The sequence below is a fragment of the Callorhinus ursinus genome, unplaced genomic scaffold, assembly GCF_003265705.2.
Source record: "Callorhinus ursinus isolate GAN/ISIS: 27379988/994484 unplaced genomic scaffold, GSC_fseal_2.0 scaffold34, whole genome shotgun sequence".
In the NCBI taxonomy this organism is placed as follows: Eukaryota; Metazoa; Chordata; class Mammalia; order Carnivora; family Otariidae; genus Callorhinus; species Callorhinus ursinus.
Genome location: NW_027397096.1, coordinates 15,223,527 through 15,241,850, shown reverse-complemented (window position 1 = coordinate 15,241,850; position 18,324 = coordinate 15,223,527). Strand labels below are relative to the sequence as shown.

Here is an 18,324-nt window from a genome sequence, read left to right as displayed (position 1 = left end):
ACCCTTCTAGTAGGCTATCTGTAGTTTGAAAAACACCACTACAGAGGAAAAAGGGGACTCATGAATTGATTACAATCTGAAGAAAACACACCCTGAGGTCAACACTTCCCTTTGATCTAGTCAATGTTTACTAATTATGTTTTTTAACTGAAGTAAAACTGACATATAACATTAGTTCCAGGTGTACAATATGACTCGGTATTTGTATACACTCATTACAAAACGATAACCACAATAAATCCAGGTAACATCTACCACCATACATAGTTACAGAAAACTTTTTGTGATGAGAATTTAAGATCTACTCTCCTATCAACTTTCTTTCTTTTTTTTTTTTTTTAAAGATTTTATTTATTTATTTGACAGAGAGAGACACAGCGAGAGAGGGAACACAAGCAGGGGGAGTGGGAGAGGGAGAAGCAGGCTTCCCGCGGAGCAGGGAGCCGGATGTGGGGCTCGATCCCAGGACCCTGGGATCACGACCTGAGCTGAAGGCAGACGCTTAACGACTGAGCCACCCAGGCGCCCTCCTAGCAACTTTCAAATACGGTCACCATGCTATACGTTACATGCCCATGGCTTATTTTATAATTGGAAGCTTGTACCTTTTACCCCCATTGCTCATTTTGCCCACCCCCACCCCCTACCACTGGCAACCACCAATCTGTCCTCTGTATTTGAGTTCCTTTTTTTGGGGGGGGGATTGTTTAGACTGCATATATGAGATCATACAATATCTTTCTCTGACTTATTTCACTTAACACAGTACCCTCAAGGTCCATCCATGTTGCCACAAACGGCAAGATTTCATTCCTTTTTATGGTTGAATAACAAGTACATACATATATATATATATATACCACATTTTCTTTATCCGTTCATCCATCGATGGACACTTGTTTCCATATCTTGCCTACTGTAAATAATGCTGCAATGAACACAGGGCATACTGTTTTCCTAGGTGGCTGCACAGTGGATTCCCTTTTCTCCACATCCTCACCAACACTCATTATTTCTTGTCTTTTTGATAATATTCATTCTAACAGGTGTGAGGTGATATCTCATTGTGGTTTTGATTTGCATTTCCCTGATGATGATGTTGAGCATTTATTCATATGCCTGTTGGCGCTTACTAGTTACCTTAGTTTGTTTTTCAGACCCTGGAAAGAAAGGGTGCTATGCAAGAACCCCAGTGCCAAGACCCCAACACTCACATTGATCTCACACTTTCTGGAGTAATACTTCTCATTACAAATCAATAAATCCGGGCGCCTGGGGGGCTCAGTCATTAAGTGTCCGCCTTCGGCTCAGGTCATGGTCCCAGGGTTCTGGGATCGAGCCCCACATCAGCACTGGGCTCCCTGCTCTCCCTCCCCCACTCCCCCTGCTTGTGTTCCTTCTCTCACTGTCTCTCTGTCAAATAAATAAAATCTTTAAAAGAAAAAAATCAATAAATCCACATCTGATACACATCAATGTCATGCAGGTTAAAAGTAGCATCACTGGCCCAACAGCTCCTAGATCTAATGAATCTCATTGGACTAAACTGTGCAACACCAAACTCTTCAGTCAAAGCAAAATTTTTCCTCTCCAGAACATTTCAATCTCTTGCGTTATTGTGAAACAAGACAGCAATTTGCAATACTCAACTAAACATGATGACTCAGCATGGAAGTTTAGTTCAATATGGTTTTATTTAAAAATCTGCGAAGCTGAAGGAGGAACCTGATCTTTTGTTAAAAAGAAGCAATTTTCACAGTATAGATTTAGCCATTTTAGCTTTGTGTTGAATAATAACAGAAACTGAAGTTTCTGTTCAGTCCTCACTCCAGCACACTCAGCCAGGTGCTTGGGATCTTGTAGCAAGATAACACGTTCCCTGGTCTGAACTCATAGGAGATCCCCTCACCCAGGTGGTACACCAGTTCATCCCAGGCAAACACACAAGGTCTTATTTTCACTGCTCTACACAGGGCTCTGAAAATCCTCAATTTTAAAGTTGAGAAAAATGTGAAAGGATACCTGAACTCATTGCCTGCCAACAAACCCAGCTACTTTTTAATCCTTGACAGTTACAATTATAAAATACTTGCAATTTATAAGATATTCCATATTTAATGGAACAACCCGAATGTTAAAAAATTAGGTCAAGTAACATGCTTTCATGTTTTAAAACGTTACTTAATAAAACTTACGAAGACAAGATATGCAGCATTTTCTTGTACTTGGTGTTATAAACTCCTACTGACGATGGCTACTTGACGGTCAAAAAATAAAAAAGAGAAGAAACCAAATATACTGATATGTAACAATGCCTGCAGGGAATGTCATGTTTTAAATTTTGTTCCTGAAATTAAGCCTGGAAGAAGAAAAGAAAAAAAAGATCTACAAAAAGCAACACCCACGTTATTTTAAATGATGAGGTAGATTTTTTTCCTATGCAGTAAAGTGAACAAAAAATGCATACAACTTTCAAATCTTTTTTTTTTTTTTAAGTTCAGGTTATAGTCACTTTCACGAACAAGACATTCATAAACTATGAGGTGGAGAGGTCATCCTCAAGCAGGCTCTGTACTTGGTATGGTACTCGGAGATTCAACAATCAATCTTGGGTCAATCAACTCTCTCCAAAAAACAGTGATCTGAGGAAAAACAGAAAATATTTGGTTTAGAGGCTTCATTTGGAGATCATACAGGTTTCAGTCAGTTAAAAACGTCAGTTAAGTAAATTTCCATTTGTGCAGAATGGCTGAAGACCTGGAATGATCCGAGTCCCAGTAAGCTGAATTCAATTAAGGTAAAAGAATTGTTTACCTAGAATGCAACTACACTTTACATTAAACACATTGCACCTTTCCTTCATTTCCAGCAGGGTAGGGATGGGCTGGGCTGGGTTGTGGGGCAGCTGGTTACCCAGGGTCAATAGGATTTGCTCAACAGGACCCTGTGGCTCGGCGGCCCACAGACTCTTCACAGGCAGAGGTGGCCTTTAAGGGTTATCAGTGGACTCCTTATGCTCAGTTGCACAGCTCTATCCTGTGCTGCCTAAAACTCGGAGGCGGTTCATGTTTTACCAAGAGCGAACAAATGCTAACACTCGGCCATGTGGACGAATCATGAGGGCCATCTAGTGTGAGAGAACGGTAGCTCTGCTTCAAGCCCCTGTTTAATAAGGCAGAGAAAGGATTCCAAGGTTAATTTTCCAATGTAGTTTCCAAGAATACATTTCAACAAAAAAGTGAAGAGGCATACGCTGCAAATAAAGAAGTTCAGGAGACTTGGCCAAATCTGTTGATCCTAGCACAGACCCTAAAAATGTGTTTTTGGAATAAATCCCTAAGAGTGTCATCTATCTTAAGGACAAAGGAAAACATAGTCTGGTTAGGGTTTCTACAAGTTTACATTTCTAAAATGTTAGTTTGCAATACTGAAAGTTACAGAATAATATCCATAACATTTCAAAGATAAACACCTTAAGAGGAAGCATTTTCTTGAATATAAATTCTATTTCGTTTAATGCTAGCATAGCCGTGCCAGCAACTCTGGAAGTCCGGCTGCCTAAAAGCCCTAAACCAGGTTATTTCCTAAAATGGCAACTTAAGGATTTAAACAGAAGTCAAAAGACAGAATCATCATTTTATGTCATTCTTCAAAACCATCTATGCTGTTGTAAGTCAGAGTCACGGTACCACCTGGAAGATAGTAGTGACTGCAAGGAGACGTGATGGAGACTTCCAGGGGGGCTGTTAATGTTCTGCTTCTTGACCCAGGTGCCGATGACATGCGTATGTTCATTTATGACACTCCTTCAAGCTATATACTATACTTTTCTCAATGTATATATCAATAAGGTTTTTAAATACGCTACTCTTCTCTACTGAAGCCCTTACATAACTATGTTTTTATGCAACTCTACAGTCTTCAGTAAAACTTCGTTATTTGTGCGCCTCGTCATGTAGGCTCTTTGAGATCCAAGATGGCACCCTAACCTGGTACTGGGCACTGAAACTGCCACCCTGTAGGCAGACCAGAGATCCCAGGGCCGGGGTCTTTTATGACTTTAATATAGGCAGTTCAGGAAGCCTCAATGTCACCTTCCAGACCACCAGCAGCCAGTCGAGAGAACAGACAACCAAATGACCTCAAGAAGAGAAGTGCACCTACCCTCTTCTCCTGCGTCACAGCATACTCCACTACCTCAGTTCCATTTTCATTGTGATAAACCAAATCAAACTTCCCAGGTTCTTTCATGGCTGAAACCAGACGGTAGGAAAGAGAGACAATAAATAATTTCCCAGTAGTGAAAATGTTTCTCTACAGAGAATTTATATCAATAGAAAAACAACCACAAATTGTCCATTGATGTGGAGGCCGGGTACACACATGAAAGCATGGAGTGCTCAGTGACAGGAGACCCTCAGGAAACCCTGTAACAGCAGACAAGAGCTTCTTGGCCATTTATCAGAGACAATCTCTCCTTCATCGAAGAAAGAAATGAGCTTGATACACTGTTATTAGTACTCTCAAAAAAGATTATGTGTAACCATTAGATAATCCAAAAGATAATTGATATGTTCCAGCTGGGAAAGGTAATCTGAATCTGCAAAATTTGTCTATCTTGCTCTGTCCTCAGAAATGAAACATACTTACTACTTGGTAATACAGCAGTCCTCGCTTTGTATGGTAGTGTGGGGTCATAAAAATGACCATGCAGGCTGAAATTATGCAGAACGATCTGAATAATCAACGGGGAAAATTATGATGGTCTCATGACATTTTAAAAATTGTTGAAACATTAAAACCTCTACTGTACTGAGAGATAAAAAGCAGCAAAACTAATGCTTACGTAGTACACTGTAATCTAAACCACCAAAAAGACAGAATTAGTGTTCTATTTCTTTGTTAAGAAACTTATCCAGGTACCTGGCTGGCTCAGTCGGTAGAGCATGCGACTCTAGATCTTGGGATCATGAGTTCGAGCTCCGCCTTGGGTGTAGAGATGACACAAAAATAAAAAAAATCATTTTTTTTTTAAAGATTTTATTTTTTTTATTTGACAGAGAGAGAAAGACATCGAGAGAGGGAACACAAGCAGGGGGAGCGAGAGAGGAAGAAGCAGGCTTCCCGCTGAGCAGGAGCCCAATGCAGGGCTTGATCCCAGGACCCTGGGATCATGACCTGAGCCAAAGGCAGACACTTAACAACTGAGCCACCCAGGTACCCCTAAAAATAAAAATCTTAAAAAAAAGAAAAGAACATGCTATTATCAAGGTGGTCTGAACAGTGCTTGCCTGCCTTCCTGTCACGTAACGACAACACCGAGAGAGAATCTTTTCCACACCTTGCAGAAGCAGCAGACTCCTTTCTAAGTGTGCATCAGCTTTCAGTATTTTACCCTTTGAGCTCTTATCATCATCATGAAATAGCTCTTAGAGCTTCTCTGCTTCTTTTTTGCAACTGTGTGACATTTTTGCTGATGTCACTTTGGGGACCTCTTCATCCCTCTGTCACCACCATCCTTCCTCATTTATGTCAAGAAGTTCACATGAACTGCAGTGCCAACACCCACACGGTCAGCTGTTTCTTCTGACCCCACTTCACCTGAATTCCACTTGGATGTCACCTCCGGAATCATCACTTTCTGTTTCTTTGTTGTACTCTCAGCCTTGTTGACCAATTCCCTACCTCAACATCCATTTTTGTAAAATGCCATGTGGGTTTATCCTTGAGAGACAAGGAGGCAGCACAACCACACGCACTGCCGTGTGTCTGGGGATGGAGTAACAGACACACGGCGACCAGTCACCAGGAGACTTGGAAACGACGTGACTGGTCGCTGATCACGATGCACACCTGTTATTGACATAGTCGTCTGTGTACTGAAGAGCTAGCAGTTATTCACAGCTAACAGCATACCTAATGTCATTGGGAACTGGTGTTATTTAACCAAACCATGGTAACTAAAGATTCTATAGATATATATATCAGAACCATGCAAAGCGAGGACTACCTGTATTTCTATTAGTGAACAGATAAAGCCACTTCTAGATGCTCCAAAGAAGAAAAGTTCTAACTGGATGCTCTCACTGCCAATCACCTGACAAGCAGTGATCAGGCTGTGTCCATGGAATCTGACCATGGACAAACTTCTCTGTCTACCATTCCTAGGAAGGGAGATTTCTTCAAATAAAACCTAATCAGAAGAAAGCTGGAAAACCAATTTAAGTTATATCTAATCATTTACTTAACATTTTAACTGCCTTAGGGCCTGCTAATAAAAGGGATCTCCCCTGCTCTCTGGCCAGGGATCCCTACAACACAACCCAAGTGAAGCCATATACAGTAAAAGCTCTCTTATTCCCAGATTTTAGAACCAATAACAGGTGAGATGAATCAGGGATAAAGCAGGGAAACATTTGAAATAATATGTGAGAGTATGCATGTACATATACTTCAGACATTTTATTTTGACTTAACACACAAAAGTATGTTTTTTAAAAGAAACCAATTCTTTTAAAATAGAGCTGAGTAGGTCTTAGGAGCCTGCTGATTAGAGTTAGCTTTCTTTTATAAACCATATACTTAATATATGTCTGCAATTTCTACAATTACATGTTCTGAGTTTTTTTTTTTTTTAAAGGATGAAAGAATGCAAACACTAGCAAGGCAGTCTAAGTTCAGAATCTTCCTAGATTTTTACCAGATTCCTCCCAATCTCTTTTGGCAGATCCATAATTCAATAAATTTCTTAGTTACACTCTTGGGTCAGCATTCAGTTTGGGTTTCATAGAAATAATTCTTTTTGCAATCAGTGCTCATCAGTTTATGTAATTTTTATGAAATTACATAATTACAGGAAAAAGAACAACTTGCCTAACAGCTTTGGAAACAACTCCAACAACCCTTAGTGGACACACACCTCCACTAGAGGGAGCGTGGGTCCCCAGGGCTGCTCTGTGCCGACAGGGGTAGTGGAGAGAGTTAGTCACACAGGCCAAGGCAGAGAGCAGCTCCTGGGTATAAAAGCTATTTAGAAACCAACGTAGATATGAAGAGCCTAAATTTTCAAATTCTTTTCTAGAAGACTCACCAGGTAAGGATGAAAGAATTTCTATATCTACTTGCTGGGTCTCTGGATTGTGGCTTAGTATTTTTCCTTCCTTTCAAAAATAAAAGTCCAAGTCAAAAACCAACATGTGAAACATTGAGAATATACTAAAACCACCGAATTATACACTTTAAAACAGTTAAAATGGTGAATTTTACATTATATATATTTTATCTCAATACTAAAACTTTTTTAGGGGCACCTGGGTGGCTCAGTTGGTTAAGTGTCTGCCTTCGGCTCAGGTCATGATCCCAGGGTCCTGCATCAGGCTCCCTGCTCAGCAGGGAGTCTGCTTCTCCTTCTCTCTCTCTCTGCCCCCCTCACCCCCCACTTATGCTCTCTCTCTCTCAAATAAATAAAGTCTTAAAAAATTTTTTTTAGGGGCACCTAGGTGTCTTAGTCGTTGAGCATCTGCCTTTGGCTCGGGTCATGATCCCAGGACCCCAGGATCAAGCCCCACATCGGGCTCCTTGCTCAGCAGGAAGCCTGCTTCTCCCTCTCCCGCTCCCCCTGCTTGTGTCCCCGCTCTTGATGCCTCTCTCTGTCAAATAAATAAAATTTAAAAAAAAAAATTTTTTTTTTAAATAAATCAACCTGTAGGAGAAATAAAACTCCCACACCTCAAGCCAGTATTTTCCCTGGTCTAAATCATCCCAGAGGCAAGTACCACGCAACTGGGGACAGCCCCTGTAGCCCAAAGCCTGCTAATTCTTCAAGCTAGCCAATCCTGGACTACTTCCCCCACCCTGCCTTATCCCAAGGAAAGCCCAATAAAGGCCCTGGCACAGGCTTTCTCCTCACCCCTGCTTCTGCCTCCAAATGACGTCCCCCAGGGACGCTTTCCCCCAGGGGCCCGCATGACATGCATTCCCTGCAGCCTCGGGAATTGTAAGTAAGAAATTCTTTCTTCAGGGCGCCTGAGTGGCTCAGTCGGTTAAGCGACTGCCTTCGGCTCAGGTCATGATCCTGGAGTCCCGGGATCGAGCCCCACATCGGGCTCCCTGCTCAGCAGGGAGTCTGCTTCTCCCTCTGACCCTCTTCCCTCTCGTGCTCTCTCTCATGCTCTCTCTCTCAAATAAATAAATAAAATCTAAAAAAAAAGAAATTCTTTCTTCATTGCACTGACTTCTGCGGAGTCGCTCAGTCTCCTCCATTGATTAAAATCCCGCAGGTAGGTGCGTACACATGAGACAGGGTCCGAGCAGAGGAGACTACATTCTTTGAAGACAGATTTGACTTCTGAAGGCAAGCTTCAGGAATAAAGCCAGTGATCAAGCTAGATAGCAGCACTTGAGGTCAAAGCAAAAATTGGGACTGATTTTTACTCTGCAAATGGTTTTGAAAATAATTTCCAGAAAGTTCTAAAAATACCGGGAAAGTAAGCAAATAGTGTTCCAGGCTAATAACTGTGATGACCAACATTGACTTAATATGCATTTTTTAAAAAATAAGTATCACCTAGACTTATAATTTGTAGAGGCTGTAGGACATATGAATTCTATATTTATCTATCTCCCCATATATCACAGAATTAAAGTCCTTATCTACCGTAAGGTGACAAAACATCCCAGTTTGCCCAAGACAGGTCCATTTATATTTCCTTCCACGATAGTTATTAATATAATATTAATCCTTTTCTTCATTCACAAGTATCCTGCTTTAGATGATAACTTATATGTCACCTATAATAAGAGGCTAAGATGAAAAATGTGATAAAAAACCAATTACCTCCAACTGACCTACCAAACCCCTTCATGAACCGATTCTTCTTCTAGTCTGCTTTTGAGGAAAGGTTCTTACCAGGATTTTAAAAGTCTTCCAAGGTTTAAAAAAAAAAAAAAAAAGTCTTCCAAGGTATCAACTCAGATTAAATCAAATCTCCTTGTACTTTCTCTGTATTATTTGTTAACATTATCAATTATTATTTTCTAAATGGACTTATATTCCATATATTACATCGAAATAAGAAATTATGCATTTTAACAGAATTTTGAATGGGTGAAAAAGGGAAAGAAACATGTGATTCTGTAATCCCACTGGAGTTAAGCTTTTACTGAACTATGATAAAGCTCATACCAACGTAAAGTCCTACACAGATGTTTAGTGAATAAATTCCAAGGATGGTATTTGTGAATTACCTGTGGTTAATGGATAATGCAAAAGGGGCCATGTTAGACCATAAGAATCTGCAGTAATTCACAATTATATAAAATAGATTCCTATGATGAAAATAATCAAATTTTCTGGCTGAGAGCTATTTATTATTTCCTTTCAAAGTTTACGATCTTGGGGGAGTGGCATTCAAATAAGCTTGCAAATGTCTAAGCTGGTTAGAAAAAAATGACTTAAAAAAATTAAACCTCGTCATTGTCCTACATTCATCCCCAAGTGCAAGGAAAACAACACTGGGGGGCTCCACGGTGATATTATTAAAAAGTTTACATTTTGATAATGTTCCCATTTTCCACTTTACAACATTTACTCCAAAAAAGCAAAATTATCCATATTAGCAGTACTAAATACAACTTTAGCTTCTTCAAAATACTAACAGTTAGTTTTAAATAAAAAGCCTTACCTTATAGTCAGAGACATCAGGAGAATAATCAGACGTTAGTTCCAAAAGCTACAAAAGAATAAAGAGCCCACAAATACACAAACTTTGTGGTTCCTCTCCTCCGCCCCTGAGAAAATGTGCCGGGTTGGGGTGCCCACCCCGCCACTCTGGGGGCCCTACCATAACCTATGGCAAAACAGGGGTTCCAGTGGGAAAGGTTTCTTTGGTTTGGGGGAGGATGTTGGGGGGAGTTGGTGATATGTAGAGCCTTTTTTGAGTACTTGCTATATTCTGGACATTGGGCTAAGCCATTTTTATTCATTCATGAAATAATAAGTAGGCACCTACTATGTACCAGGCACAAGAAGAGGAGAGATATGATCTGGAAAGGGTCTATATACATCTACATATATAATCCTGAGCTGCTCACGAGTAAGTTTATTTGGAGGGAGGATAATCTTTTTTGTTGTAATTGTTGTGGTTTTAAAATATACCTTAAAAGCAATCTTTTCTCCAACTTGAGGAGGAGCTGCTAACAGTGGTAATAAACTGTAGTCCTTCTTGTGTGTCTCTACTGGATTCTGAAAAACAGCATCAGTCATGGGACTCTGTTACTGGTGAAAAAAAGCAAACCCGTGACACCCACTCCAGACACACCCCGTGGGAGAAGGGGAAGAGGTACGCTCAGGAGAAATCATACTTGCCTGGATAATAGTAGATGAGTTTGTGACCATTTCATTTAATTGCTGGTGCTTCTGATGTTCGGCGTTTCTATTTAACACAAAGGAAACGGCCTGCCCTCGGCCTCGGCCTCTCCCCCGCATCCCCCGGCCCCTAGCCCCCTTCCAAGAAAGAAGGTCCTCTCCTCTCCCCCAACCTCTTCCCAAACTGGCGGGGAGAGTCACGTTGGGAGGAGGGGCGGGAGGGGTGGGTCTGGCACCGTTGGCTTCAGAATGCTTCCACGCGGCAGCACTGGGAGTCTGTGAGCAGGGCCCCGGGCCTGGGCAGCCTCGTCCTGCAAAGAGGCCTACTGGCTTCAGGAACCCGGCAGCGCGCTCCGGGGTGCTCTTGGACACCGTGCACTGGTCATCTGACTCTGAGCTAGAGTCTGAACTAGAAGACGACGTTCTGGTTGTCTTGCCCTTGACGGCGGTAGAGTCAAAGCCAGTTTTGGCGGCCACTTTGTTTGCAGCTGTGTTTTTGGTAGAGGGTCCCTCCTTTGATGACTCAGTTGATATTCTCTCTGAGGAATTTCTGACCTCCAAGATGACATGGCTGAGACCATCGCTGGTTGATTCATGGTAGGACTCGGACTCTGAGGAGGAAATGGGACTATCTTTTGTACTAATGGCCGTGCCACCTTTCCTTTTGGCTTTGACCAGGCTGTTTCTAGCAGGTGAGCCTTTCGGAGGACCACAGTTCGGGGCGGCCCAGTCCTTCACTGTCTGTGCTTTGGAAGACCTGGAGTTCTTTGTCTGCTTTTTATATTCACATTTCTCCTTTCTCTTTGGTGATTTTCTCTTGGTTTCTTCGTCATCACCATCCACCACACTACACATGGCTTTGTTTTTCCTCTTGCTTTTTTTCCTCACACTCAGATCTATGACAGCTTTTGGTTCTAGATCCAAGGTCTTCTCATCATTACTATTCTCTTGCTTCTTCCAATGCTTCTTTGAATTCTTGTAATCTAGTTCAGTTTCTTCACCCTCCTCCAACTTAAATGCCCTCTTCTTTGCTTTTTTAGGTAATAAATGACTATCATCACCATTCTTGATGGTCACGGTGTTCTCAGCAGCTGCTCTCTCTTCTAATTTAACTCTACCAAAACAACAAGAGAAAAAGCCGCAGTGAGTAAGTAATTCATAAGCACGTCTCCAGGACACAGTTATATAGTGGGATGGTTGTGTGTTATCGTTGCCGCCAGGCAATGAAAAAATGTCAAATCACTTAAGGACAAAAGACTCTTTTTGACAAAATGGCCTATATGGTATCACTTATGGTCAACTTTCAAATGACTAGTTTTATGTATTGTGTATCTACTGCATCCCAAATATTTTCTAGACCTTTTCTCTAATCTAAATGCCACCATGAAGTAGGTATCCTTCACGTTAAAACAGATCACAGAATTACAGTTCAGACATGTAACCCGCCCAAGATCCACAGTGGATAAGCAGCAGAAATGGGATTCAAACTGCAGTTTGTCTAACTTCAAAGTTCACGATCTTTCCACTCTATTAGACTGCCTATCCCAAATGGTGATAATGCAGAGTATCCATTTTTGTTTTTAAATGTGGGCTGCTTTTTCTTAAAATCAGATTTTACTTTTATTCTGTTGAAATTTAGGAAAAAATGCTCTAACAAGTTATGTTCTCTGGGACAGTGACAAGCCATTGTAAAATTCAATTCTGTGATCATTTATTTTATGTGTCAACTTGACTGGGCCATGAGTGCCCAGAGATTTGGTTAAACACTGTTCTGGGTTGTCTATGAAGGTGTTTCTAGATGAGATTAACATTTGAATTGGTAGACTAAGTCAAACAGAATGCCCACCCCAATGTGAGTGGGCCTCACCCAATCCACAGAAGGCCTGTATGGAATTCCCTCTCTCTGCCCAACTGTCTGAGCTGGGACCTCAGCCTTCCCCTGCCTTCAGACTCAAACTAGGACTGGAACTTAACACCATCAGCTCCCCTGGATCTCAAGCCTTTGGACTTGGACTGCAACCATATCATCGGTTCTCCTGGGTCTCCAGCTTGCTAACGGTGGATCTTGGGACCCCTCAGCCTCCACAATCTCATGAGCCAATTCCTTATAACAAGTTCATATCTATCTCTCTATATATCTATTATCGCCTATTGTTTCTGTTTCTCTGGAGAACCCTAACACACTCCATCCAAAAATATTATCATAGTAAAGAAACTCTGTTGTTCCATGAACTGGCAACAGCTAATTCTGTTATGTGCAGTCCAATGATGGACTGTCCCCAGTGTCAAATACATAGAGGGTGCTTAAAACTGCCTGCTAAAAACAGACATTATACTTTTAATACATTTATATCCAGCTATATATTTCATCAAGTTTTTTTAGTGACCATAGAAAGATTAGATAATCATATTTGAAAAAAAAAAGGTATAATTGGGGAATAAGAAGATACAGACATTTAAAAACAATTTTTTATGGGATAGTAATCCTGTGATTTATCACAATGTGGTAGCTGAAAAAAACATCCACAATTATTCTTCAGAATACACAAACACACAGACTCATACAAATCAAAGTAAAATCAAAGCTACTGACATCAGGATAAAGACAGAAATAAGAGTCTGCAAGATCAAGGATTTAATTTATAAAAACACATTACTCTCTATTCCCAAGATGGACCTCAGCATCTAGCAGCAAGGAAGTAATTCTCAAATGGGCAAAAAGTAGGTTGGCATCCTATGAATCTAAGAACTACTGGGGAACTTGTAGTATATTGGACTGTCCCCTGACATTCTTGATAAATTGGTTTTACTTCTAGCAATGTTATGATTCAAGCTTCAATCCTGAGGCAACCAGTTAGGACCAAATTTCCCATCAAACTTTGAAAATGGTTGCAAGACTCTCAGTTCAGTCATTGTGGTTTACTAAATCACTGGAACACAGCACCTGCTGCCATTCATGAGCCCCCAATACCTTCACGCTTTCAAAACGCAGCCCTTGGCATCACCTCACCTATTCTGAAGACATCGGATCTGTGGATATTGGCTTAAAGGTCCTGTGATTGTTACAGCCTCACTCACTATATGCTATTCCTGAGAAGAATCATTTCCGTTTGGAACACAGTAAGAATGAGAGACAAACTGCCATCCAGAGGATAAGAAATGGTTCATTAGGGTCTGCTGAGTTACCATTCCTTTCAGGGTGTACACTTTCCCTGGGAACGTCCTTCATTTCTCTACTTGTATCACAGATAACAAATGTAGCTGTCCTTGTATGAAGAGAAGTGAATTAACTATGTAAGGGGCGCCTGGGCGGCTCAGTCGTTCAGTGACTGCCTTCGGCTCAGGTCATGATCCCAGGGTCCTGGGATCGAGCCCCGCGTCGGGCTCCCTGCTCCACAGGGAGCCTGCTTCTCCCTCCCCTACTCCCCCTCCTTGTGTTCCTGCTCTCTCTCTCTCTCTCTCTGTGTCAAGTAGATAAATAAAATCTTAAAAAATAAAAAAAGAATTACCTATGTAATTAGCAATAAAAGAGATTTAATTCCAAGAAATTTTTAAAACAGACTCTTCAATGTTCAGGCAAACTCTTTGCAGGGCAAGCTGGGTGGTATTATCAAAATGCGAGGCACTCCCTTTATTTTTTTAAGATTTATTTGAGAGAGAGAGAGCACGCACCCAAGCAAGTGGGGGGAGAGGCAGAGGGAGAGAATCTTTAAGCAGACTCCCCACTGAGCGCGGAGCCCAGTGCTGGGCTCAATCTCACAACCCACAAAATCACGACCTAAGCAGAAACCAAGAGTCTGACTGACATTCAACCGATTGAGCTACCCAGGCACCCCAAAAGGCAAGGCACTCCCTTTAAATGTGCAATTTCACTTCTAGGATTCTGTCATACGGAAATACAGCCACGCCCAGCTGCACAGCCTGAGACCCCAAACCCACTGCCTGCCAAGGCCAAAGAGACTGGATTCAAATCCTTCTTCTCCCACTTTAAGTAGAATTTTTAGATATTACCTCAACCTTTCTCATTTGTAAAACTGGGGACAGTGATAATAATTACAACACTCAGATGAGCTATCATCTATGTTTACAGCAGTGCCAGACTCAGAGCAAGTACTCCCCAAATGTGAACTCTAACTTTTATCAACACAATAATCGTTAGTCCAGTGAGGACAGGAGCTGGCGGGTTTTTAATGAATTTGTCCCACCAAATGGAGGTGAAATTCAAGACGGAGAGTGAAAAGGTAGAGCTGCACCCTCTCTGGGTCCCCTCAGTTCCCTGCAGCCTCCCTCCTGCCTGGCTGCTGCGTTATCACCTTCAGAGAGGTTAAGGTACTTGACCAAGGGAACACAGCTAATGAGTCATGATTCAAACCTAGGGTTCTGACTCCAGACCTTGAACTCTTAATCGCTTTGCTCTCTTACCTTTCACACGATACTGAACAAAAGTAACTCATATATTGTTGGCATAAATACAGACCCGTACAACTTTTCTGGAGGCCAATTTGACAGTACTTACCAATTTTAAAATCTGACCAAAAAGTACCTCTTCTAGGAATGTATCCTGCTAAACCACTGCCCAAGTACACAAGGCCATACAAGTATGTTCACTACAGCAGTATGTACCACTGAAAAACAAAACAGCCATCATGGGGGGCGGGGGGGCGGGCTGGCTGGCTCAGTCGGTGGAGTGTGTGACTTTTGATCTCAGGGTTGTGTTTGGGCCCCACGCTGGATGTAGAGATTACTTAAAAACAAAATCTTAAAACAAAACAAAAACAAAGATGCCATGGTCTAAATGTTTGTGTCCCTGTAAAAATCATATGTTGAAACCCTAACTGCCAAGGTGATGGAATTAGGAGGTGGGGGCTTTGCAAGGTGCTTAGGTCATGAGGGTGGAACCCTCACGACCCAGATTAGTGCTCCTATAAAAGAGACCCTATAGCCCTCCCTAGTCCCTTCCACAGTGAGAAGGTGCCATCTAAGAACCAGAAAGCAAGCCTCACCAGACACTGAATCTGCTGGCACCCTGATCTTGGACTTCCTGCCCCTAGAACTGTGAGAAATAAATTCCTGTTGTTTATAAGCTACCAGTTTATGGTATTTTTATCATAGCAGCCCAAATGCACGAAGATAACAACCTAAAAGGTCCATTAGTAAGAGGCTGGTTAAAGAAACTGACACGGTCATGTAAAAGAATACTACATGGCGGGGCACCTGGGTGGCTCAGCTGGTTAGGCGACTGCCTTGGGCTCAGGTCGTGGTCCCGGGGTCCTGGGATCGAGCCCCGCATCAGGCTCCCTGCTCGGCGGGGAGCCTGCTTCTCCCTCTCCCGCTCCCCCTGCTCGTGTTCCCTCTCTCACTGTGTCTCTCTCTGTCAAATAAATAAAATCTTAAAAAAAAATACAAGAATTTTTCCAAATTCAGTTTTTTCCTAAGGTCTGCCCCATTTACCACCGAAGCCAGCGGCAAAGGTATTTCTTACTACACACAATTGTGCATTTGAAGTGTTTAGGAGAAATTCTGCCTGCCATTGTGCTGTATTTATTTCCTATAACAGCTGTCATGGGTTGCTTTTGACATTAACTTCATTATAAAGAGTATAATTCCCAGATAATTCATTAATTGAGGTATAACTGCAATTAGTGAGCAGCAAGTTATTAATTCATTAGGCAGGGAATAGTTCAGAAAGTAAACTTAATAGGAGGGTAGGCAGTCCTTGCAACTGAATTGTAATAAGTAGTCCCTGAATTGCAGAAATAATGGAGAGCCATTACAGTGAAGAAAAAGGAAAAAGAACTCTTTTTGAAATTTGGACTATTTCAAATTGTCTTTAGAAACAGCTAAAACACTCTTAACAAATCACAGCATTCCTGATTTTAAGAGAGAGACACACACACAAAGATGTAGTTATTGTTCCAAACTGAATTCCCGGATATTCTGAAGAAATCTTACAAAATCTGACATGTTCTAAGGAACAGAATTTTCAACAAAGAGCAAGCAGAGAAGTAGCCTGGTTCATAACTCCAGAATTTTTTCATTGTAGCTGAGCTTTAAAAGAAGCCCTGAGGGCGCCTGGGTGGCTCAGTCGGTTAAGCGACGGCCTTTGGCTCAGGTCAGGATCCTGGAGTCCCGGGATCGAGTCCCGCATCGGGCTCCCAGCTGAGCGGGGAGTCCGCTTCTCCCTCTGACCCTCCCCCCCTCATGTACTCTCTCTATCTCATTCTCTCTCTCAAATAAATAAAATATTAAAAATAAATAAAATAGGGGCGCCTGGGTGGCTCAGTTGGTTAAGCGACTGCCTTCAACTCGGGTCATGATCCTGGAGTCCCGGGATCGAGTCCCGCATCGGGCTCCCTGCTCAGCGGGGAGTCTGCTTCTCCCTCTGATCCTCTTCCCTCTCGTGCTTTCTATCTCTCTCTCTCTCTCTCTCTCAGATAAATTAAAAAAAAAAAATCTAAATAAATAAATAAATAAATAAATAAATAAATAAAATAGGGCGCCTGGGTGGCTCAGTCGTTAAGCGTCTGCCTTCGGCTCAGGTCATGATCCCGGTGTCCTGGGATCGAGCCCCGCATCGGGCTCCCTGCTCCGCGGGAAGCCTGCTTCTCCCTCTCCCACTCCCCCTGCTTGTGTTTCCTGCTCTCGCTGTGTCTCTCTCTGTCAAATAAATATTAAAAATAAATAAATAAATAAATAAATAAAATAAAAGCCCTAAATAAATTAGTCAAAAAATCCAAACCGACATGATCATGTCTTACCATTTTATTGAGACAAATCAACCACACATGGGCAAGTCATACCACAACGGCTCCCTGATACTCATCTCAGTATCACTTTTTTTAATTTCCAGAAGCATATTCAAAACTATTTTATTTCCCAATTCACAACCCAAAGGGTCCCAAATACCTGTTTAAAAGAACCACAAAACACCCACGTTATGACAAGAATGACACCGTAAGTCTCAGAAGATCTCGCAGGAGCACTACGGTAGGACGAACCACACGCTTTGAAGAAAACGCGACTGTTCCTGTTTGCCTGGGTCCCCTGCACCTGACCCCGAGAGCCGCCAGGGGAAGGCCGGGTCTCGGGCACATCTGCACCAAGCGCACTTCACAGTGTCCCGCTGAGTGCCCGCTACATCAGGGCTGAAAGAAACACACGCCCAGCCCACGCACAGGATCGGGGTCTTTCCAAGTTTGGTCCACCAGCCACCCGGCTCAGAAGCACTCCGGGGAAGGATGCTCCTCACCCTGCGGCTCGCTGAGCCCCAAACCTGCCTAGCCCAATCAGCATCTCCTGGGTTCACGAGCGCGCAGCCTGACAGCCCCACCCCACGCCCGCCCCCACTCCCCACCCCACACCCCCCACCCCACGCGCGGCCCCCGAGGGGCCGCGGCGCCCCGGGCGTGCGCAGGCGCGTCCCCGGCCCGCCGCCCTCCCAGCCACCGCCGACCCCGCCACAGCGCGCACCTGAGGCAGTCGTTGTCTCGTACCAAGCGCGCGCTCTCGGCTGGGGGCAAGAGCCCCCCCTCCAAGTAGAGGCCCAGGAGGGCCCCAGAACTGAAGCCGAAGCGCTGGCGGATGAGACTAATGAGATCCGTGACCACTCGGCATCTGTTCAAGTCGACAAGAAGCCAGAAGGCCGTGCAGTGCGGGGTAGCCGGCGGCGGGTAATCAAATTGAAGCCGTAGCCTAACCGTCTCGGAGGCCGCCATCTTGCCCGATGCTCAACGGAAGCCGAGAGACACCACTGGGCTACCGAGAGGCGTGCTCGGCGGCCCGCCCCCTGGGGCCTTTTAACGTATGCCCCCTATTGGCTCCAAGTGGCTACTACAGGCTCCGTGACCCGCAAGAACGCCGAGCGGGGTTGATTCGATTCAATTCTGTTCATCACTGGGCTAGGGAAGAGTCTAAGTGAATTACTTTCCCGCTGAGCTCTGCGCAGGGTCCGAATTTAG

General features: G+C 43.0%; 1 protein-coding gene across 2 annotated transcripts; it reads right to left on the bottom strand.

The window, feature by feature from the left end:
* Positions 1-1,675: 1,675 nt before the first annotated feature.
* COIL (coilin) lies at positions 1,676-18,123 on the bottom strand. Of its 2 annotated transcripts, XM_025851369.2 has the most exons (7): positions 17,837-18,121; positions 10,367-11,480; positions 10,157-10,243; positions 9,684-9,731; positions 7,091-7,160; positions 4,165-4,253; positions 1,676-2,642 (listed from the first exon to the last, which is right to left on the bottom strand). In XM_025851369.2, the coding sequence occupies exons 1-7, from the start codon at positions 18,079-18,081 to the stop codon at positions 2,559-2,561; spliced, it is 1,737 nt and encodes a 578-aa protein (XP_025707154.1). In that variant the 5' UTR covers positions 18,082-18,121; the 3' UTR covers positions 1,676-2,558. The 2 variants fall into 2 exon arrangements, with proteins under 2 accessions (XP_025707154.1, XP_025707155.1); XM_025851370.2 differs by lacking the exons at positions 1,676-2,642; positions 7,091-7,160 and having other exon boundaries at positions 17,837-18,123.
* Between the last annotated feature and the right edge of the window lie 201 nt (positions 18,124-18,324).